Genomic DNA, 24,070 nt, shown 5'->3' on the forward strand with positions numbered 1-24,070 from the left:
AGAGAGAGAGAGAGAGAGAGAGAGAGAGAGAGAGAGAGAGAGAGAGAGAGAGAGAGGAAGAGAGAGGGAGAGGGAACCGGGGAACATAGCGTTAGATAAGGATAAAGAGAGAGACAGAGAGAACCGGGCGTGCCGAAGGCCGACCACTCATCAAATGTCTCTGGGTAATTCTTACACAAAATTTTATCTGTCCTATACACCTTTCTCGCGCACCACTTCTTCCGCCTTGCGAAACTCCGTTTTGCACGTCAAGTCCCTCCTCCCGTCGTACGGGGCTCACACTTTATTCTAGGAATGCCACAGACTCCCTCAAACGCTTCAGCAATAAAGTCATACGTTTCTCGAGCAGCTTTCAGTGCCGTATAAAATCAACGGATCCCGACAAATTCATTGTCGTTTAAGGTATCAGCGATTCCGCTGCAGGATACGCGCATCCCTCTGACAGGCGCAGTACTGACTGACGGTGGTGAACCAGTATGCAAAGTTGAGTATGGGATATAAGGATCTAGTGCCTATATAGGATAGTATCGTGTCGTGTCGACAAACGGAAAAGCGCCTTTAGGGGCCGGCTCTAAAAGAGCATCCAGTGCCGCGCATTACCACCCTATCTGGCGCCTTGGCAAACGGAGGTAGATTGCGGGGGTTCTGATGGTTCTAGGGGTTGACGGTGGTGCTCTCGGACCCCCTTATCAGATCGGCCATTAAGTACAGGTGCGAGACACCTATCGAGCCCCACGGCGTATACGTGTTATACCTATGCCTGAATACGTACTACGTCACACATATACGTACAGTCCAATGAGTTAGGGGTTGGTAAGTCCTCGGTTCAATGGTAGTTCGCCTCTGCATGCCGCCCCCCTAGTATAAACCGCAACCGCCACCCTTATTGCCAACCCCCCTCGACGCTCAAGAGTTTTCGCAAAATTGCTGAGAACAGCCAAGAGCCGCCTGTATCGTAAAACCGGTTCGTCTACGCGGAGAAAACATTATTTCTTCGAAAATATTATACGCGATCGAAAACTAACGTGGTGATGAGAGTGGAGGATACAGTGGACACGCAGAGGCGCACGTGACACGCCACAGGACGAGAAGCGATCGCGCGGATAACGCGCAACTAGGTTACACTCTTGGCCGTTGCGCCATTCAAGCTTAATTGCCGACAGGTAAATGTGCCGGGTGCCATTACGATAGCGTTAGGTCTCGTCCATATGAAACAATAAAGCCATGTGTGGCGTATCGGGAGAATTAGTAAAAAAAAAAAAAAAAAAAAAAAAAAAAAAAAAAAAAAAAAAAAAAAAAAAAAAAAAAAAAAAAAAAAAAGATGAAAATCAGGCGATTTCAGGAATCGCGAAAAAAAAAGGTCAAGGATTAATTTATAACGAAAAAAACACGTGACTGCTTTATTCGTATATCCAAACTCTTATAAATATAGGTATACTATATGAATGTGGTAATCTTACACAATGTATACGTTAGAACATTCAGGTATCTTCCTTAAGGATGCTGGAGCCACTCTCCTCCTCCTGGTCTCGGCGCCGCGATATTCCTCTCGCCGATTAATTAGCGAGTGGCGCGTAATTGGTAATTAGTTGACGTAATGCCAGTAACGAGCCATCCCCGGAGACGAGTTTATCCGTAAGAATCTCTAACCTCCAGCGATCCGTTGCCCTCGAATCTCACGAGCATCCTTATACTTTTTTTGTTCTCATCTTTATTCTATTATTATTCGAGGGCTTCGTATTATTACGAATATTTCCGTAAGATAAACCATTTGGAGCTAAGCGAATCCCATGACTCTAATTGTAATTCGAACGTAAGCAGGGATATTGAGGAACTAAAACGTCAGATTCTTAAGTCCAATCCACATGAGAAACGGCATCAGCGATACATGCACAGCGATACGACATATTAAACGATCGCTTGAAAAATACATAGAAAAAGGTTTGAAGTTAATTCGAATTTCTAATTGTATATATTATCTAAAAAGCTTAAACACTAGATTTACCAGACCAGTCATTTTGACTGGTCGTGCAATTTCAATTCAAAATTCCTACTACATTTGATTTCAGAAATGATGTTATGACTTTTGTAGCTATAAGTAGAGAATACATTTTATAAACTTAATGTTATTTTATATGCATTAGTAACAAATATAATTTTTTTTATTGACATTTATACCAGTACCAGTCAAAATTAATAAATAGATGGTAAATCTAGTGTTAAGGGTCCACCCGCATGTCACTGCAAGCAGGCGCCCATACAAGGTGCCGAAGAAGCGCCTATAGGTACAGAGAGAGCCAAAGATAGCGTCGGCACGCAACGAAACTAAGATACCAGAATACGATATCGCACCGGTGAAAACTGGCCACTATACCGCACCGCTATACAAGCAAAATGCATCGAAGCACGGTGTATAAGCTTAAAATTTTTAAAAACGTGTATATAACAAAAAGCGCCTAATGCGATTGAGAGAGCGAAGGAAAAAAAAAGTTTTTTTTTTTAAATTAGTCAATATTACACGTCTATTATAGTATATAAACGAAATATACACATATGCGTGTATGAGAGTACGCGGAACGTAACCTGCCCGTTGAGCAAGGGAGGCCTGTCACTAGGCCACATGTGCCGTGTTTTTATGCCATTACGTCCCGACTAGACTACGATCCAAGTCTCGGGCTCGCGCGCGCGCTTCGCACTTCGTGGATGCGATCAGCACCCGTAAACTTGCTATACTCGCTGCTTTGTACTCATTAGATATTTATATACATAAGCCAGTGAATAATAGAGACGCGGTACAACCACAGACACCGAATGTCAGACGTAGAGAAGAAAGGTATGGATATACGAATAGTAATGCGTCTTAGACACGTGGTCCCCTATAAGAGCCATATTACTTGTCGTTATACCGTAAGCGCTTGATTGCCCCCCTTAATCTAAAGTTGTGCCGGCTGCTATATGTTCGCTAATACTTGTCACAGCCCGTTTCGTCTTGCGGCGCGTTGCTTTGGCAGAGACCGAACTCGCGCTTCATGTAAATAGGGAGTAGGTATCGTTAAGTCGTATAGCTAGTAGCCTTGTGTACAGGTACCACGAGAGATACAAGAAGAGAGTCGTGAGATGGCTTACACGAGGAGAATTAGCCGCAACGCCAAACAGAAGCAAAACACGCGAGACCTTCGCGGCTGGTATACCGTAAAACGAATAAGACCTCCTTGGGACTTACGTACGTATGGACGGACGGGTGGACGTGGTAACGAAGAAGAATGAAGAAAAGAAAAGTAAGAAAAATTAAGAGGGGATGACACGAGGGAGAATCTTGCTAATTCGTCACGGTCATACCACGCGGTACCACTGGTATCGAAATGGGTCCTATGCGCATCATTGCACAATATTTCGTAGTTATCGGCGTGTACAGTCTGGCAGCAATATTTTTCATTGTTGCCACTTCCTTTTATTTCTTGTAAAACCATACCCTCGTATATGTACTTTCGCGCGAGGTATACGGCTCTTTCGTAATAAACAAACAAAAATCGTACAATTCGTTATTTATGTTTTTCTTAAGCTTTTTTTTTTTTTGTTTCCAGGAAACTCGAGAAAGACGAATATGACTCCGGGACCGGTTGAACTTTCTGAACCCGAGACAGCGTGACCCTTATGCTCCCTCCCTCTCTCTCTCTCTCTCTCTCTCTCTTCGCTCTTCTCGGTCGCTCATGTCCACTGTGCGGTTTCTTCGTCTCCTTCTCTCTTTAGTTTCTCGCCCTCTCACAATCCCTCAGTACGTTTATACTACTCTCCAGTTTCGAAAAGATATCGTCTCGAGCGTGAATCGTGTTCCAGTATAGCAGTAAGCGGATGTTTATATTCACGATAAAGGTATATCGCGTTAGATGAAAGAGGGAGAGAGAGCGAGAACGAGAAAAAGAGAGAGAGAGAGAGAGAGAGAGAGAGAGAGAGAAGATATTTAAAAAAATGTATTTACAAGTAATAAGGAAGAGAAGGTCACGTGGACGGGTCACAAGTGTCAGAATAGATTTTTATACTCTCTTAGAAATTGGGACTCATTTATCTATGAGGCTGAACTGAACCTTTTATTTCCCCGTAGTACCTGTTGCGAAGGATCCGCGCAGGTAGAGCGCGTTACAGGTACATACGACGGTGAGCATTTGTGCATAATGTCTTATGTGACGGTTGAAAATTTTTCATAATCTTCCACTGCCAACCGTATCTCAGCTCTCTCAGTCACTGACCGTGCGAATATTGTATATAATATACTGTTTAATATTAAGAATATATAATATCGTGTGCCTCGTCCGTACATGAAATATGCAGAAGAAAGACAAGCCATCGTCTTAGCCAGCCTCGGCTCTACCATCTTAGGATGACATGCCGCGAACGAGATTTTAGATTAATTACTTGGACGTTAGTTGCGACTTAACGACACAGTCTCCACCACTACATCAAGAGCGACATCGCCGAGTGCAGTAGGAAAGTGCACCGGGATGGTAATCCTCGGTAAAGCTTTTCAAACGAATACCTATCCCCCCGAGAAGAGACTTCCCTCGTTTGTCGATCCGAGTATGCAGACCTGTCAAATCAAAAAAGTCTTGAACTTAAGCTGTAAATGGACGTTCTGTTAAAAAAAAGAAAAAAAAAAAAAGAAGGAAAGACCGATTCAAAGCAGCAATTTTAATTTAGGTCTTGTCAGTTGATACTAATCCGGTACCGATGCCGTCATTATACTTTGGACGGTACTTGATTTGGCGTGTAATATCACTCGCCGATTTGGGGGTATGCGGTTCAGGGGTGCCTCTCGCCCTGTCTCTCTCTTACACGTGCGAACGGGCATAAGCGCGTCTCTCTCGCACTCACAGCTAATATAGGAAATACGAAAATCTGTGGCCCTCAAAAAGAAGACCCTCCCTCCTCTTTCTCTCGTCGTTTATTTCCATGCAGCGTATAACAAAGTCAAAGGGTATCATTTGTAATTCCTCGCTACTGCCGTCTCTTTCTTTTACGCGCAAACTACCATTGTTTTTCTTTCGCCTGCTTGTCTCGTCTCCACCCAGAGACCCTTTTGCCCCTGGCTCGTGAATACCTCTACCTACTTCGTAGATAGAAATAGAAAAGAGGGATCGGTACTAAAAGGCATCGCGTTAAGCCGAAAGAATCCTCGCCGCAAAATGTCAGACGGAAGTTTGAACTTGGAATGGTTAGGAATGGGGCGACCGGCGAGGGTCAGGACATGGACCTAGGTATTCTACCGAGACAGTGTATTCGGTTAATGATGCCCTAGGTACCCGAGTGCAGGGTCGTATAAAAGTGCGTGGGTGCTCTGGGTAATTTTCAACAGTACGAGGGAAGTTTCGGTACTCTTATAGCCATTACTATAAGCGCATCCCCTTCTCCTTTTACCTCCCCCCACCCCACCCCGCCGATGCTTCCTTCGCCCTACCATTAACCAATGCCGTGATACTTTGCCAAGGATTGCTTCGTGATGCCAGGAGGGACGTGACGGGCCGTAGAGTGTACAACTGTAGGAGGCGGCAGGGCACGAGAGAAAAGCAGTTCGAAGTCCGGGCCGAGGCACAAGCTGGGATGAAGTGAGGCCAGGCTATATCCCTTAAATGATTGACGGCCGACCGTGCGGAGTAAGAGAGAAGGAGAGGATGAGCCAGTGACTCTCAAACGAATAGCCCCTCTGGGCCAAGAACCGGTGCATTCTATGGAAATTCTTTCTCGGGAGTGACGTCAGTCTGCACCTCTGGTCCCCGATACCGTAACCGGCGGGTTGAGAGGAAGGGGGGCGGGGGGGCTTTGTCACGACGGTCAAAAAGCTTTAGCTGCCTAAAGTCATCGTCAACGTAGGCTGCGTTACGTCGTTTCCTTTCTTGAAGGAGAGAGAGAATTTAAGAGAGAAATTGGCGTGAAATAAAGAGAGACAGTGAAAGGGAAAGGTCAAGGTCGAGAACGCCATGGATTTAGATAGCAGCGCATGGTTTCTTGGCCGCACAGAATTTCGTCGTCTCTCCCAACAGAAAAAGACAACCGAATACTATCATAAGATAGTGAACTGACCGAGTACCTGATTTACGTATTATGAGATTTTTTTTATTTTATTCTGTTTTGCTTTTCTTTTTGATAATAGCTAATACATTGCGCCCGTTTTCTTAACCCGGGTGTAACCAAAACGTCGACCCATCCGTCTACACATATGTTTATATTTGTTTACTCGCAGTCTAGCATTTTTCTCTTCTTCTCTCTCTCTCGCTCGCTCGCTCGCTCTCTCTCTCTCTTTCTCTCTCATTTCCATTTTCTTCTACTATTACTATCATTACTACTACTACTACTACTATTACTACTACTGCTACTACTACTACTACTACTAGTACCTATTACTACTCACTCTTTGAAGCACGAGGAGGCACTCTCGTCTTTGTGCGGAACCGGTCCGGTCAATCGACGTGACCAAGGGAGCCGGCACCAGGGATGAGAAAAGGGCAGACCTCGCGAAAACCTAACCTAACCAAACGAAAACTAAATTCAATACAAACGTGAGATCGAACCTACCATACGATCGACTGAACCAACCATTTATTTATTTAGAAGCGAACCGATAGATAGCAGCGCTACCAATATCTCTTGAGGAAATACCTACGAAATAATAAAATAATACCGAATCGCATGTAAAAATATCTGCCAGATACGAAAGAGTTACCAGGATACATGTGCATGAGATTTATGAAAATGAGGAAATAAAATAATATATATATGTATATATACAGACACAACATACACTTATGCCCCCTACACACCCTCTCTTTCTCTGTCTCTAAATATATATATACACATATATGCACACCTACCGACTGCTAGGTCGTTTTACTGGTTACGCGTCACGAAAAGTTCTCGTGGCTCATTACAGAAGCACGAGTTTTCAAATATTCAAATGATGGATTGCCTTATTCGTGAATGTGTGTTCATGCATGTTTGTCAATGTACGTGCACATAACAAAAAAGAAAGAGAGAGGGTGACAGAGAGAGAGAGAGAGAGAGAGAGAGAGAGAGAGAGAGAGAGAGGGGGGGGGCAGGGAGAGAGAGACTTTTTAAACCGCCGCTCAAGAGGAAAGAGAAAGAGAGTAAAACACACGAGCTCTCCCACACCTTAATCCTCGATGACTTATAATCTTTTCCTCCTATCCTTCCGTAACCCCCTACCTATTTTATACGTTTATACATACATGCATCTCACAAATATCCCACATATAAAAAGTATATTTTCCATAGTCAATGATTAGTTACTATCCCCTGCGCGCACACACAAACTGACAACAAAAACCCGATCTCTAAGTCCCTTCTAGATAGCGTCAAAATCAGTAAGATAGGAAAATCAAAAGTCAATTTTTTAAATGATACTGTCCTCTTTTACTAGACAACTGATTCCTCTTATGCGAAGAGATAGGAGACAGGAGGTGAACCATAACGTTCTAATGGTACCTTGACAGCATAGGTATACTTCCTATTTTTGTTTACTAAAAATTAAGTGAATCCAATGGAAAATCTGTGCAGTATAGAAAACTGTGGAGCAGTTAAATAATAAGTGACCGACGGAAAAATAAAACAATACCTGACAACATAGGCAGGAAACTGTGGGGTCAAGTGATCTAGTAGTCAGAGATGTAATTCGCTTATGAAATTAGGTAGGTTTATTTGTATGAAATAAAAGCGAGTATTATTGTTTGCAAGTAGTACGTAATATTTACCTGCGATGAAGCAGAACTCCACTGTGATGATTAGGAAGAGCCCACGTAACAGGGCATCATCCCAATCTCAAATCTTCCCGTGTGAATCCAGGATATGATTTCCTTGAGATCTATTTTCTTTTCACATGATCTTGACAACACCACATGTACACTGATTGCACGTATGCACTAAGAGTGATTCACATCTAACAGTAATTCAAAGGGAGTACAGTGCGTGCAGTACTTGTATTTAATAGTCAGCGATCGTGAGATATGTATGTTAGAAATACTATCTTTCAATTCTTTTCCCACAACCGACGAGTATCACACACTGTAGCACAAGTAGACGCACATACTCATAAACGCGGAAACGTGTTCACTGCACCAGTAAGAAAAGAAATACATTGGAGAAGCGTACAATCCGAACTCTAAAAACGTTTACTCGGATATTCCATACGCAATATGAAATTAATTAATTAATAAAGACTTGATATTGTATAGATATAGCGAGAGCTTAGACGCCTTGTGGTATTAATCGCGTCCAAGTCTCATTCGCGCCGCGACGGTCTACATCTTCTTCGAGGAGGTCTACAACGCGTAGTTCCAACTAGATTGTTCGTACCTTGATGTTCGCGTGTAGGCGACGGACGTCGAAAATGAGCTCGTTCGCATGTCGCGCTAGACTGAGCAAGGCCTAAAACGTAGGTATACGTTTTCGCACTTCCTCGATTACAGGAGGCACCTACATATTGACAGGATAAGGATACGGACGGCTTTGTAATAAATGTAATATAACGATGTTAGATATGGAGTAAGGTAAGGCTGAGTATCCAGAGATACCAGAAAACTTCCTGAAAAAGGCGGAAATAGCTCCGGCCGACGCTTAGGTTATATTCCCTTTAAAGCGGGCGCCGGCCGAAGGGGCTTAAAGCAGCTTGGGATCGTTTTGAAGCCGATCGATCGTCTCTCTACCAGAGTTGGACAGCCGGTTGGAGTTTGATGGGAACTATGTTTTTCAGTTCCTTTCCGTTTTCCTTATATTATTTCCTGTATTGAGGTAAAGAAACAATGTCTGTTACAACGCAAACAGTGTAGTACTGCGTCTCCTCTAGATTTCACGAGATGGACGACGACTATGGCTTTCACGCCGTTCCCCTTCACACTCTTATCCTCAGCTGTATAGCAGAGAATAAACACTAGCTGATTACAACACGATAGAATGGGCCTGGGTCAGACGTAGCAAACTCCTAGAACCCGTTCTCGTATATATAGTAAAACTTCACTGATGCACAATCAGACTAACACTAGCACCTTCCTCCTTCCTCCTGACTGTTTGGCCCTTGTCGCTTTCAAACTATTCACGCCGTTAGACACCTTAAAGGAGTCTTGATATCGCGGCTGATCAGTGTATATTGGGTTCAGGTTGCTGCGTAAATTCGTAAGGGCCCGACCGGAAACGCGACTTTACACTTCCGGTGAGAAAAAGATTCGTTTTACGAGACGGAGTAGCATGCTCACCGTCCGTCGGTTGAATTGTAACTGCAGTTCAGTGAGATTATGGGTACTTCCCCCACTATCCTCTGTAAGCCCCTCACCGCTCCCCGCTCCACGTAACACCAAGAGCTGTTTACCGTAAATGTCTGGACACGCCTACCATTGGGGCGGAGTCTATTCGTAGCTACGCCTCTCGCATCGCTCCGTGAACCATATGCTTCTCTCTTGCCTCTCGTGAAAATTTTACGATATATTTATGAAGCCCTCTTCTGATCTGTGCATAACCGGACAATCGACGGTCCTGCTAGGCGATTTTCGACACCTTCAAGCTCCTTTGGGCCTTATTTCCCCTTCCAGGAGAAATTGTGACACGCCTTTTTTCGAGGTTCACTGTTATAAGCGCCAACTCGATCGACACGATAGCAATCGAGATCTTCAAATAGGATAACGATTATGGCTTCTGTATAAGTCCTATTATCGTTACCTCATTCATAAAACAATGAAGTTTACAATAACATTTCAAAGAATGCATATAACAGGTAAATGGAATCGAAGCTGAATAAGATATCACAAATAGGGAAACCAATGGGCCCGAAAATCGGTGATCTTGCTATAAATAACAGTGCGGCCCATCGAAATTGATCTGTCATAAATTAATCCAATGGTCTATCCCCATTATATTAATGAAATATTCGGCGATCATCGTACGTAACAGAAGCTCGACTGCAAGCTTACCAACAGGATGGGAGAAAAGGGGCGATCGCGTGACCATACTTAACACAGAAGTTACGTGAAGTTGCTCGTTACATCCGGGTACATATAATCATCTCCAGGCCCAAAGGCTTTACGTCGCGACCACATTTTACATTTGTGTGTTACTTTACGTTCGCGTTCTTTCTCTCGTTTGATCACGAAGCATTCAGCCTCCCATTCTACGTCTCTTCCTACCTCGCTTCAGCACTCCTTGGCTTTATTCCGCCTCTCTGCGCCACTCCTGCACATTTTATCGTTTTATGTCCATCGGGCCCCTCTGGCTCTACGGCCCTGACCACTCTGGGCCCAGACACTCTGCTCCGCAGCCTTCTTCGTCCATCCATCCAGGTGAGACCAGTATCGCGTGTTTGTAGTGGGGATCCACGAGAGGTGACTTGCACTCATTCGCGCTCCGCCTTCCGCAACCAATACGACTCTGTCTTCCTTTCTGTCTTCTCTTTCCTTCTATTCTCATGTTTCTTTACGATAGATTGATCAATCATCATTTTAACCCTCAATCAATTTTTTAACGGCAAATCGACAAGAGAAATATCAATGGCCGATTAATAAGGTGGCACTCTCTTTTTATTGGATCCTTTCGGAAATCTTGATTTTTTCTTGTAAGCCTTTGATTCTCTGATAAGCAAACACTGTTTAGGGGAGTTATATCAAATTTTAATATTATATTTACTCCTAAAACGTCTAATGCGTTCGACTTGATACAGGAAAACAGTGTTACTTTTGGATCATGTTCCCGAAACTTATTGCTTCTGTGATCCTTTAAAAAAACGTATCATTCATTTTTTTTTAAAATCATTGTCGAGATTTCTGAAAGTGGTTTTTGTAAAGGGTTGTTTTTGTTATGCAATAGGACATTGTTTCGTGGACACTAAGGCTGTTGGTATGCTGTCGTTTTAAAAAGGTCTTCCAATCGTTCATACAATCTAATTCTGAACCTGTTCATAAGTTCAGCTGCCTTAGGCCTGAAGCTTGTCTTTCCTCGTCGAGAAAAGGTGTTTAATGCCTCACTAATAAACGAGCTCGTTAATGTTATGCGGCCGGCAGTGAGGCCTCGTTAAAGACACTCATCATTTAAAGAAAAATATATATGCCTATGAAACAGACGAGTAAATGAAATTTCTTATTCGTATTCATTATAGTTTTATATTTCATGATGAAACTGGATTGAATTTCTAGCGACAAAAATGACAATGATTAAGAAATCTTAAGGGGAAAAAAAATATCTTTGCCGAAACCCGGGATTGAACCGGGGACCTTTAGATCTTCAGTCTAACGCTCTCCCAACTGAGCTATTTCGGCCTGTCGGTAAGGCGTGTTTTATAGTGAAAAATTAACCTGTAATTTATATTTTTAAACGTTTTTCTTTTGCTAATATAATTTCATTTTTTAATTTCCTGCTAACGTTGTTCGATAATCTTTTGACCTGAAATATACACTTGATATCTAAAAAAAGAATCAATTTTTTACATGGAGCCATTGTGATACACGTACCTGCCAGAGGTAGAATTAAATTGTGCTGGTCATTCCGAGAATTTAGATAGATTGGTTAATATTCATTTCTTAATTATTTTTACTTCAGTATTTATAAAATTTTATTTAATCGCCAGAAATAGTGGCATTGTGTTCCAAAATTCATTAACATCGAATTCTAAGTGAGTACTTCAATATATCAAGCTCTGAAGTAATTGAAATAAATACGAGGTTATTAACCAGTGACAGATAATGTTAATGACTTCTGTCGATATAATTGCTTCTTAAAATATGTGTTATTTTGTAGTCACAACGATGACATAAAAATTGTCAAACTTTACTAGAGATATAATTTTACACATTATATTGTCATTGCATAATTGCTGTTTTCTTTGAGATTAAGATACTGTAAACGTTGTTTTTCCCTACTTTCTAATTTGCTTATGTTTTTTGGCGAATCAGTTTGAAAATACTTTATTTTATTTGGTATTTATTCAAACAGGACAGAATGCAGCAATCGATGCTCCTTTGCAATGGAGTGCAAACTCACATTGTAACTGAAGGTCGTTGGGTAGAAGAAGGATTAGCTCCTGATGGTAGAAAGGATATCGTCATAGTAATTCCAGGCAATCCTGGAGTTCCAGCATTTTACGAAGGATTTATCAAATCTCTCAAGACAAAACTACCTACAGAGACCCCAGTGTGGATCGTAGGACATGCAGGTCATGTTCTGCCACCTAAACATTTACAAATTTCCATACCTGATACTTCTACAGGAAAGCATTTTTATGACCTTAAAGGTCAACTTGAGCATAAGGTGCATTACTTGACGATTATTATTTTCTTTTTCTGTTAAGATTTTTACTTTACTATACATGACTTTTTTTGTTTAGGCACAATTCATAAAGCAATACGTTCCTCCAGATGCCAGGATACACCTTGTAGGACATTCCATTGGTAGCTGGTTTACGCTGAATTTACTCAAGGATGATACGATTGCCTCTAAAGTTGTCCGATGCTATCTCCTGTTTCCCACAGTTGAAAGAATGGTTGAAAGTACTAATGGGAAGTTCTACACTGGTTTCGTAAGTGGACACCAGCAAATAATATTCCATTTTATTTATAATAATTTTAGATACAGAACATAGTCTTTAATAAATCTTTATCTATTTCAGGTAACAAGAGTAGCTCCACTTTTAATATTTTTGGCTTGGATGTTTACCTTCTTCCCACTAATTCTTCGTGTATTTCTGATTCGCGCTTTTGGTACTTTTTATGGCATTCCATCAAGGAGTACCAAAGCAGTCTTACAACTAGTGAATCCCGTAGTCCTACGTAATGTATTTATGTTAGCCAATGACGAGATGCGTTATGTTAATGAATTGGATCATGATGTGGTTTCAAACCATGCAGATAAATTGTGGTTTTATTATGGCTCTAAAGATCAATGGACTCCTATTAAATATTATGAGGAATTAAGAGAAAAACACCCAAATGTACAGGCAATATTGTGTAAGCGCGGTTTCTATCATTCGTTTGTATTAAGCAGTGACAAAGAAATGGGCGAAATGGTGGGGGAATTAATTAATACAACGATGTTATAGACGAGAATTATATCATAGGAGAACAATTGTAAAATCAATTAATAGCAATATAACTCATACTCTATCCGTCAATCGATAATTAAAGTCCATCTTATGGACTCTTTGATGGATTTTTAGTGCATTTATTAATAATTCTAGTTCCAGTTTTCAAATACTCGTTTAAACTAACTAAGTAAAATTTAACGTGCTCCACGCACTAATATAATATTGCTTAGTTAACTAATAAAAATAATATAACAAAATATTACACTATAGCTACTAAAGATTTGCAAAGTATACATATATCCATTCTACATACGGAGGATTTACATACATATGTATATTTTATAGATACGCCATGAAAAAGAAAAAAAGAAAGAGCACGACTAGCGCAATACATGACTAGTCACTAATTTCTTTTGTGATTCATAAAACTATTCCTCTATAAATAAAGAAAATGCACTTCAATAACCTTTGAAAGTTATTTGGCATAAGTCAGTTTATCGTTTACAAAATAATATTTCTATCTCTATGAGAATACGGCCCGGTTTCACCAACATAAATTAAAATGTCAGGATTACAAGTATTTAAATCTTCTTTTAATGTGAACTGATATCCGTGAAACCTAAGACACGGAAATGGGAAAGAGGCTAAAAGCAGATAGAGAAAATTGTGTTTCACGAGAGCTTCAGGATGATCGTATACACCGACGTACACCATAAGAGTAAAAAGGTCGCCAAAGCATCCCTGTTCTCTTCTCAATTTTTCTTGAGTATAAAGTCCGACGTTCAACACTGGAAATACGTTTACGCGACGTCTTGATTATTTTTGCACTTGTATTTTTGTATACGAACTACTTATTTACCTCTTATGACTAAATCAACAATATATTTTCGTGCATGATAGAGAATGATTGCAATTCAATTATTGAAATAGACTTATTCACTGCGTTACGTCTTTTTGAAAGTGAACATAGGAAAGAAAGAGTATAGGAAGAGATCCATAATGAATTCTGTGTTGTTCTATACTAGGTATGTGATAGTGACATGAATGTAATAATCGTGTTTGCTAGAAATTTAGTTTATTTTCTGAGATACAGGTGTTTCAGACCTCAAATATTCAAGATGTTCGAAGAGCTTAATGTAGTTGGTACGTTACTCCGACACACTTTTAATAAAGTGTGTTGCCTAAAAGTATTACTCTAATATACACATTTTAGAGATACACTTTAATTGCGGATTGGCGGTTTCACGCCTAACTATTTACTTTGACGACACAATTCATTTTTCGTTAAATGTAACAGAATGGAATTGAATTAGGTTACAGTTAACAGTTTTGTTATGTTATGTTTAAGTTTCATACCTATTACATTTAGGTTTTTATAAAACAAGCACAATGTATCTAACATATGTATATATCAACAACATTTCATAAAGACATAGTTAAAATTGTTACATTTTTTCGTGCCTTGACATACATTTTATATCAAACATTTTATAAAATCATGTTAATCGCGTGTTATATACTGTGCTGTTACGTGTTAACCGGGATGTTTCAGTCGCGAACACAGAGCACTCAGAAACGAAAGTAAACACTTTTGATACCAATTAGACTTACGGGAGAAGGTTCGGATTAAGCTGTTGCTACAAATTGACAATTATATCGAGATAATATTATGGAAAAGATATAGCCTGATAGAACAAATAAGGAAAATAAGTATCAAGGAAAGAGAGAGAGAGAGATGAAACGAGTAGATGATGAACAAGTGAAGAGTGAATTCTGTAAGAAGAGAGAAGAACATGAAGAAGGTAAAGAGTGATAAAAAAGTCATAACGAGAAAGGGGATTATGGAAAAACTTTTGGATGCAGGCATTCGAAAGTTCGATATAAGAGATTTGGCTCTCCACAGAGTAAAGTTTCGCGCCAATATATTTTTCCGTATTCCAGTCAGTACCTGGTCCCACTCGACAAGCGCTGACCTCTAGCGAAAAATTTTTCAATTATCCCTTGTACAATAAACGTCAACAATGCCTTGGAGTGGGGATCCAGGCTAGTCGGTGCTTTGCAAAGGCCCCCACTTTAAACACCTATGTTCCTCATTTTATTACTCTTCAGAGCATGGTTTGTACGTGTTAATGAGGTAATAGCTCAGCTGTTTCAACTCACAGGTGGCGATATTCTCAATGAAGCATCAGTATGTTAGATCGGCGCGACACAGAGCAGACAGGAATGCTAAAAATTTATTTACCTTCCGTCAACGGTATTGGAATAGAAACTTCTGTATCGACAGTGATGATATGCAAATTTAAATGCTAAAAGTCTAAGCATCTTTTAAATTGAAAGTCACAAGAAGATAGTTTTATAAAAACTGATTTCATTGGTGAACGGACTACGGAAAGAAGCTTATTATCAAATCCATATCTCGATCAATGTACACTTTAAAATATCCTGATGATTATAAATTTATAATGAAAGCATAACATATATTGCGGATTGACAGATATCTTTAATCAATGTACTTCTATATTGTTCTTAACTGTACGCGCTCTTCCCGCGGAAGTGCTACTCGAAAAGTCGACAATACTACGTGATTTCCGGTGACATGTCGAGAATCACTTAAAACCTCTGTGCAGCCAGTAGAATATGCATACTATTACAATCGCCTACATTGGCAATACTATTTTATTTAGATTATTATCAAACTATTGTCGAATAGCTATAGGTAGATCTAAACGGGCGCAGGCTCCGTAAGAATTTAGGTTATAATAGATGCGAGTTTTTATAATAAAGATAAATATAAAAGAAAACGAAGAGCTCAAGAGAAGTACTTTTCTAGAGGAAACAGACATTACAGGCAGGTAAATTACTGAGGCAGTAAGGTAGGTAGGCAAGGAAGGACCACCAAAACCCGCGCAGTTGGTAACAATGATCGAGGTCATTGTTCGTTCGGGCGGGTCCGGCGTCATCAGTTTCCGAAGTTTTACGATGTCTACCGACTCTACACGAACCTTTCCGAACCGGTCGGATTGGCCATGGCCGAACGACGCGACGGCAACGCACAACGGTGAGAGACGCGACAATCGCGAACGATACATATGTGCACGTACATACGTGGATCGTGGATCGTGAGTTTAACGGGCGTGTTTTTTTTTTAAATAATACACTTATCTCAGGCTTTTCATGCTTTTACGAGCTTTTGGGAGCGGCCATTCGCTGTGGATATTTACGTGTCCTGCTAACGTGTCTCCCGTGTATTCCTGTGAATTTGTGAATGCCGCTTACTCTGTATAACGGCTAGTAATGCGAGGCGGCTGACATATCGTAGCGGCTACGTTAAACAGACAGGAGAGACAGGCCCACTTTAACTTCACGAACACGAAATCAGACATTCTAGAGAGACGTTCGGCGGCAGCCATCCAGCTAAACAGACAGCCAGTCTCGTATACATATTTGTACGAGAGAGCCAAACGGATACGCAGGACACAACTCAAGCATATATCCTTACACGGTTCTTTTTAACATTTTACCGAAACTGTTCGACGTCCAATAAAACCGCTGTTCAGTGTGATCGAGACACATTAATAAAAGTGTCGTGAAGCACGCGCCAGTTACCGTTTCATTCAAGAATGTTTTAATTACGCTGCATTAGAAAAAAAGAAAGAAACGAGACTCATCGTGCTGTCTTCTCAACGATCCTCTTTCACTGGCTGTGTAAGACAATCCACGAGTTTTTTAACAACGGATTCATTATTAACCGAAGACGAGTTTGTTAAACTGTCATCATAGCTAATAAGATGCTGAAGTTTATAAGAGGAAAGGGCCAGCAACCCAGCGCCGAACGACAAAAATTGCAAAAGGATCTTTTTGCATTTCGCAAGGTACGACAACAGATTGATTAGGTTTATTAAAATATTATTTAACAATTTCTTTGCCCGTGCGTCTCTTGCACGGATTATACAGTACTTGGTATTGTAGCTTTCCTAGTTTAGTTCGTTGTATTTTATTGTGTAAATTCCCACGGCGGCATTTTCTCTCACTTTTCATAATTCCCGGATTATGCATTCAACATCCGTGTTAAGAGGACAACGCCTCCTCAGCTCAGTTTATGCTTCATGTTATTATTGTTATTTAGTTACATACGATGTCCTTTTCTGTTATATATTGCAATACTTAATACAGCGAAATAAGATATTCTCGATTACGTTTCCGACTGACCCAGTAGCGAATCAACAGGTCGATATTCAAGACAGTGTAATTGATACGAAGGTAAAAGTGAGTGAGAGGCAAAATAAAAGATAAAAGAAAATATGTGAGAAGACGTAGAACAAACGGAATGGAAATGAGAGAAGTAAAACATGTAGGAAACAAGAAAATAAAAAAAACGCGTAAAACCGGTGTCATCATGTTTTCATCGTCTAAATACAATATACATACATATATCGACAAAAGCTCTATAGATACAATTTCATAAAAATTACTTGGCAAGCAGTAGTTTACATTCAATTTTTTTTATAATTGTTCGTAATTGAAAATTAAATATATTTCTAATGACTCTTTTTCAAACTCCTGGCTGAAAAATTAATTTTTCATAGTTAACGGAACGTACTTTTCCATTGAGTGCTCTGTTCTTCATTGTTCTTTAAAATACTTCCTCCATTGTGAGGTACCAATGGAAATCAAGGTAAAAAAATGATACACAGAACGGCGCAACCGATGGCTGTCAAGTTATCGCAAGAGAAAAAAATGGTTTGTGCAGAGATATATCTTATCAAAAAAGTTACACTGCAAACGCCACGATAAGCGGCCCTGCCCTTCTAATATTTACCTAAAGTCATATGGAATGTACACGTACACCAGGAAACAACCATCATATTTAATTCATCAATATTCCAATGATCAGTCATGGGACACTGTTTATCCAGTATTCCATGCTCATGTACCTTGCAACTAAACCTTTCTCCTTATGGTATACAGATCATACATCATATAATGGGTGTCCTGATTCAAACAAGCTATATAACAGTGACCACAGGAGTATCGCTGAAACGTCGACGTCTGCTACAAGAATTTTACACACAGCTCCTTCAAATCCGCTTCACTTTGAAAATTAATGTAACCTCGAGTCGCGACCCGAGTCAGTAGAATCACTCGTAAAAATAGTAACGGCACGTACGTTTAGCGTATAGTTTGTTCCATCTGGCCCCGATATTTAATCTGCGCCACTTAAGTCTCAGTTAAGCTAGTTGTGTATCAGTACGCTTTTTTTAAATTCACGTTTATTGGATATAACAGTGAATTAGTGGCTGGTTGCTTTATATTGAAAATGTTAGTATTAGTCTGCTAGTACGAATAATAATTAGTACTGGTACCAGTAACAACACTGATCTTACACCGTGTAAAGGGAGCAGTGTACATACGTGTACAGTAACTTTTATAATACTTTAAGTACGCAATGTATGTGTATAATATAACTTGATAAAATTATTGTCATTTCAAACAACGGGTTTTTCAAATTTCCGATTATGAGTCATCCGTGTCCGCGGATCGATGACGAAATCATCGCGCGCCTACTGCCGTTGTTGAATGCTGCTAAAGTAAATTCAGACGTAGAATATATGTACATATCTGGTATGTACTTGTTTATACATACAGATAGGTGGAGCGTATTATATATTTTTCCTGGAAGAAATCTTTATTCGATATTCAAGGAAAATATTTATTAATCGTATAACAACATTGCGAATTTTAGTAAATGTGTATATCTCAATGATCTCTAGTAATGATACGTAATGATAATGGTACACAGTAGTAATAGTAGATAGTAGTACTAACGTACAACTCGAAACATATTAATGTCTTAGGAATACAGTCGGTGACCGACTGAGAATACAGAATCGATTCATACATATGATAAATAGATCTACCCAGAGTGTTTATTTTATGTCAATGATAATGAACAACTATTATCTATTTATCCGAAGAATATAATCGACTAAACAATAATTTTGTTTCTTTCTTTTCTTTTTCAGACTGTCCAACATGGATTTCCAAATAAACCAACAGCCCTTGCCTGGGATCCAAGTCTACGTCTCATGATAATTGGCACTGCCTCTGGCGCCATTAAAGTGTATCCTTTCTCATATTACGATAATTGCCTTTTGTCACACCCTATATAAAACTGTTTCGTCGAACACTCATTCGTTACCCGGAAAAGCGAAAGTTTCAGGCAGCAGTACGAAAAAGTTCACAGTGATTCTAATTTTATCCTGGTTTAGACATCAGTTGGCGCTTTTATAGTTTCTTCATTTCAAAACATTCCCAGCGCCATCTGCAATGACGCACTGTGTAACGGTATACGTTTATTATAGAATGCAATTGTCGGATTTGCAATGGTTTACATCGTCAGCAATTTTTTCTTGATTCGAATCGTACGTGAAATAAAAAAAGCTAAGAATCTTATTACACGATTGAGCAAGAAATTTGTATTATGTTTTTATTACGGTGCTGTGTCGTTTAATGTGTAGATTTAAACATTATTCTTCATAAATCTTGAAAAAAATAAAGAAAACTATAGCATTTCCTTGACTCTTTATGTAATAATATAACAGATTTGGAAGACCTAGCGTTGAATTTTATGGGCAACACACAACAGAGAGCGGTGAAAATGCTGTCACGAAGATCATTGCTCTACCCAACGAAGTATGTCATAGTACCCAAGTATAGGAGCTTTTTTTTACAATAATTAAAATGATTTCCGTATGAAGAATTACAACGGGGATATACATTACATAGGCGGTTACTTTATGCGTGACGGTTGGCTTTAATGATGGTGTGGAACTGCTATGGATATTCCCGTGAATGTTTAGAGAGTCACGCGCGCCAAGTAACGCGATATACAGTATAGTCAGCTCTGCTACATGTGTGAATTTGTTACGCACAACATGCAGCCGACACTGACACATGGCGTCACCTATCTTCATTTCTACGAGCAAAAAGGGAAAGAGACTAAAGAAGGGAGACAGTGTAATTTGTGGTATATCTAAACGAGCCAGAAAATAGATACAATAATTAAAAGATGTAGACATGATTTCTGCCATCGAACATAATTATATTATCGATTTTCATGAGTAAGGCTCCCGATGACGTCACGTGTGATCAAATTTACTGGCTACGCTTGCGATTTATTAAAATTGTCCGTATTTTACTGAACTACATAGTACAATTGTAACATATGAATACCAGTATTGCGATAGTTGTGAAATTTGTTTATGGCAGTATACGGGGCACTTATGTGATCCGTTTCTCTTCTTTAACACGTTTTTGTATTTGTAATTGATTCACAAGCATCTCATGCATCAGTGTACGTACACTGGGAACTGCAGCGCTGAATCATTTTGTAATCACAATGTATTCCAATTATGTCGCCTCGAATTATTCGTTTGGATACGGTATTTAACTTTTTTCTCCTTCCTTCTCAATTTGAAGCAATCGGATAACTGCTTATCGCTTTGTACGTACGAATCTGTGCGACCGATAAGATAGAACATTTTTCTCGATCGATAGGGTATCGCTTTACGTAGCATTCGCTATGTGACTGTAGATAATTTTTTTAATAACCTACTCAATGACTGAAAGAATTTTTTAAATAGGAAAAGTGAACATAAAGCGTTGCTTGATGTTGAATCTATGTATGTTGGTTTTTATAGTGTTATATTTAGTAGTATTATTTATTATAATAAGTTCATATTTTAACAAAGTATTAATAAGTAAGCTTGAAGTTTGAACAATTTTTTTTTTTTTTTTATTACTGTTTATATTTAGTAATCTTCGATTACATTATTTTTCCTTGTATTAAAATACCGAAGTATAGATCTTTCAGGCAGCAAACATGTTGTTTATTGATCATTCTAAGCTCTAAGAAACTAAATAAGGATAAATATTTAAATGATTTTAAACTGTATTTAAATCAAAATTATTCTATTCAATTATATCTTCCAGGGACGTGTTGTGTCGCTCTGTGATGATAACTCATTACACTTATGGGAGATCAATCAAAGCTCTTTGGTGGAAACAAAGTCATTATCGTTGGAAGGGAAGCTGAAAAGGATATCAGCCATGTGTCTAGAATCCAGTGGTGAACATCTACTTTTGGGCACCGAGGGTGGAAATATATATTTATTAAACCTGAAGAGTTTCACGATGTCAGACAATATAATATACCAAGACGTTGTGATGCAAAAGTAAGATACTGATAAATAATACTCATCGTATTAATAATAGAATGCTGTTCTGCTATCATTTCTTAACTGGATATTTGTGATAAATTCAATTTTGTAAGAATACTGTCCATCGGTGAACTAGATTATGCTGGACTATCTCTGATAAGAATCCAATGATTATTTTTTATGGGATTAATGTGTATGCTTAATCTAAACTGTCCTAATTCCACTGATCAAGATTAGGGCCTATAAATGTACTAATTCCCATTACTAACAGATTATACATTTTAAGTTCCATTGTGTATAATTTTTTCTATAAATTGTTTTTCAGTGTCCCTGAAGATTACAAGATCAATCCAGGCGCTGTGGAAGCCATTGCTGAGCAACCTGGACATCCGGATAATATTCTCATTGGTTACAATCGTGGTTTAATGGTACTTTGGAACAAAGCTACTCCAGGAGCGCAACAGGTGAGTTTCTACGAGTAAATGTTTCTACGTGCCTATGCCATTGAAAAACACACCACACTCTTTTCTTGACACATTACACACACATGCTTTTGGAAAAGTTAATGAACGCTGATTGGTTAGGAGAATCAGGGAATTAAAGCATAACAGGGGAGAATTAATTGCATTAGCACTACTTACTTATTAAAAACATGTATGAATAACAGAGAGAGAACCAACATTGGCAGATCTTAGGTATCGCTTTCGTTAATCGTTCTGACTGTCAATTTCTGTCTTTGGTGCTTTTTGGCGAACGTGTGTGTGCAGCTGATGGGTTTGTTTTCGCGTGCGCAGACATTCGTCTCCACGCAACAGCTGGAATCGGTTCATTGGGTTTCCGGGACTCGATTCGTGTCATCCCATAATGATGGATCATACGCCTTCTGGAGTCCCGGAAGCGATACTGTACCGGAACCGACGACTCTATATGGTCCATATCCATGCAAGGCTGTTAGCAAGATTCTGGTGCATCCTATGGACGAGTAAGATACCCAATTACATGCTACCTCAACTCGAAGTACATTTAGGGTGTGATACATTTTTTGTGCTTGTTTTTTTGCAGTGGTGAGGAGATCATTTTGTTCGCCGGTGGTATGCCCAGAGCAAGTTATGGTGATAGAAATACTATCACTGTCATGACCAAGGAGAAGCACGTAGCTTTTGATTTTACTTCTAAGGTTATAGATTTTTTTACAGTAAATCCAAAAAGTGAGGATAATAAAGAATCTTCTGAAACTCCTGAAGCGCTAATAGTTCTTGCCGAGGAAGAACTTGTGGCTATAGACCTAACTAATCCTGATTGGAAAATGATGGCTCTACCGTATTTGGTCTCACTTCATGCTAGCGCGGTACGATATTAAATCTGATAAAACTTAGACTAGTTGAATTCAATTCTGTCTTATATTATTTCCGTATTATTCAGTTGAATGACGTAGGATGACTGATTGTTTCAGGTTACGTGTTCTCAGCATGTCCCTAATGTACCTGAGGAGTTGTGGGACGCTATCCTTTCTTCTGGAAAAGCGCAGACAGAACATCTCTATTCGGATAAATCCTGGCCTATAGATGGTGGATACATTCTGTGCCAGAAACCCGCAAATTCTGATAAACCCAAAAGTCATGAGCTATTACTGACGGGTCACGAGGATGGTACAGTGCGTTTCTGGAATGCATCGGACGTAACACTGACGCCACTTTATAAATACAACTCATCGATACTCTTCGCGGGGGAACATCTAGACGTGTTGGAACAACCTCCAGAAGAGGAAGAGGATGAGTGGCCTCCCTTCCGTAAAGTGGGAACATTTGATCCCTATTCGGATGATCCTCGTCTAGCTGTAAAAAAGGTTCTCTTGTGTCCACTCTCCTCAATTCTGGTAGTGGCTGGAACCGCGGGACATGTTATTACTGCAAGCATATCATCAGAGCCTGTAAATAAAGAAATCGGGGCTGTCACTATGAACATTGTAAACGACCGCGACGGTTTTGTGTGGAAAGGACATGATCAACTTCCAGCAAGAACTAGTAGTATCTCGTTCGCAGTTGGTTTCCAACCCCAAAGTCTTCTTCAGTTGCATCCACCGGCTGCCGTGACTGCTCTCGCTATGCACAGCGAATGGGGGTTACTTGCTGCAGGCACTGCTCACGGATTGGCTGTGTTTGATTACACGAGGTCAAAGGCCGTTAGTGTCAAGTGCACTCTCAACCCTAATGGTAATGGCTTATATGTACTTTGAAACTCTAAGTGTAGACTGAATGATGTAATAGCGAAACTGTATTATTTTTTGTGTGTAATGCATACTGATCAAATAAAATCTGTTTTTCATTGCAGATTTGTCCGGAGCTGGTGATACTCCTATTTCTAGAAGAAAATCGTTCAAGAAATCCCTGAGGGAGTCCTTCAGGAGGTTGCGCAAGGGTAGATCTCAACGTCGTGCAAATACAAGTAGCCCTACGCGAAATCCGGTACCGGATAAAAAGAAGGAGACGTGAGTTTATTATTTTTTAAGAAAAATACTTCCTTAACTTGGGGTGATCCTTGCAGAAACAATGTTTTTATTTTCTGTAGGTCCAGTGTGGCATCATCACCAAGCGTGGAGTTATCTCCAGTGGAATTAAAACCTGTGGAAAGACAGGTGGAGGCTCGTCCAGTGGACGATGCACTAGGCTCTATGGTGCGCTGTCTCTATTTCGCCAGAAGTTACATCATAAGCAGTGAGTAACATAGTTGCAACATTGTAAGACGGTTTGGTTTAAACAGTTTTTTTTTTTTTTTTTTTTTTTTT

The 24,070-nt window shown here is 39.7% G+C and overlaps 3 protein-coding genes and 1 non-coding gene across 12 annotated transcripts in view; 2 read left to right on the forward strand and 2 right to left on the reverse strand.

Annotated features, from left to right (window-relative positions):
• Window positions 1-9,262, reverse strand: part of LOC107264936 — a 39,673-nt gene extending 30,411 nt beyond the window's left edge. For both annotated transcript variants that reach the window (XM_015733757.2, XM_025082093.1), the window contains exon 1: window positions 7,761-9,262. The gene's annotated coding sequence lies outside the window, so the exon portion shown is untranslated. The remainder of the gene's footprint in view (window positions 1-7,760) is intronic.
• Window positions 9,263-11,233: 1,971 nt separating this feature from the next.
• Window positions 11,234-11,306, reverse strand: Trnaf-gaa. The gene has a single exon. It is a non-coding gene; the product is annotated as a tRNA-Phe (tRNA).
• Window positions 11,307-11,351: 45 nt separating this feature from the next.
• LOC107264893 (lipid droplet-associated hydrolase) lies at window positions 11,352-13,531 on the forward strand. 3 transcript variants are annotated; one of them, XM_025082136.1, is made up of 4 exons: window positions 11,352-11,552; window positions 11,980-12,294; window positions 12,371-12,562; window positions 12,653-13,531. In XM_025082136.1, the coding sequence occupies exons 2-4, from the start codon at window positions 11,986-11,988 to the stop codon at window positions 13,079-13,081; spliced, it is 930 nt and encodes a 309-aa protein (XP_024937904.1). In that variant the 5' UTR covers window positions 11,352-11,552; window positions 11,980-11,985; the 3' UTR covers window positions 13,082-13,531. The 3 variants fall into 3 exon arrangements, with proteins under 3 accessions (XP_024937904.1, XP_015589159.1, XP_015589160.1); XM_015733673.2 differs by having other exon boundaries at window positions 11,353-11,659; XM_015733674.2 differs by having other exon boundaries at window positions 11,353-11,507.
• A 2,567-nt stretch (window positions 13,532-16,098) lies between these two features.
• LOC107264920 (lethal(2) giant larvae protein homolog 1) overlaps window positions 16,099-24,070 on the forward strand; it is a 13,293-nt gene continuing 5,321 nt past the window's right edge. For 4 of the 6 annotated variants that reach the window (XM_025082123.1, XM_025082125.1, XM_025082124.1 and 1 more), the window contains exons 1-10: window positions 16,099-16,938; window positions 19,090-19,187; window positions 19,669-19,759; window positions 21,059-21,300; window positions 21,611-21,749; window positions 22,035-22,267; window positions 22,348-22,633; window positions 22,739-23,498; window positions 23,617-23,773; window positions 23,854-23,999. In XM_025082123.1, coding sequence (XP_024937891.1) covers window positions 16,855-16,938; window positions 19,090-19,187; window positions 19,669-19,759; window positions 21,059-21,300; window positions 21,611-21,749; window positions 22,035-22,267; window positions 22,348-22,633; window positions 22,739-23,498; window positions 23,617-23,773; window positions 23,854-23,999 — 2,236 coding nt within the window. In that variant the 5' untranslated portion in view covers window positions 16,099-16,854. The remainder of the gene's footprint in view (window positions 16,939-19,089; window positions 19,188-19,668; window positions 19,760-21,058; window positions 21,301-21,610; window positions 21,750-22,034; window positions 22,268-22,347; window positions 22,634-22,738; window positions 23,499-23,616; window positions 23,774-23,853; window positions 24,000-24,070) is intronic. The other 2 variants (XM_015733711.2, XM_015733712.2) reach the window with 2 other exon arrangements.

Source organism: Cephus cinctus, unplaced genomic scaffold (genome assembly GCF_000341935.2).
Source record: "Cephus cinctus unplaced genomic scaffold, Ccin1 Ccin1_scaffold0204, whole genome shotgun sequence".
Classification (NCBI taxonomy): domain Eukaryota; kingdom Metazoa; phylum Arthropoda; class Insecta; order Hymenoptera; family Cephidae; genus Cephus; species Cephus cinctus.

What these genes read in the sequence shown, in the direction of transcription:
- LOC107264893 (XM_025082136.1), top strand. Translation starts at nt 11,986, where the DNA reads ATGCAGCAATCGATGCTCCTTTGCAATGGAGTGCAAACTCACATTGTA. An exon ending in AAGGTCAACTTGAGCATAAG is followed by an intron (nt 12,295 to 12,370) that starts GTGCATTACTTG and finishes TTTTTTGTTTAG; the next exon opens with GCACAATTCATAAAGCAATA. An exon ending in GGAAGTTCTACACTGGTTTC is followed by an intron (nt 12,563 to 12,652) that starts GTAAGTGGACAC and finishes TATCTATTTCAG; the next exon opens with GTAACAAGAGTAGCTCCACT.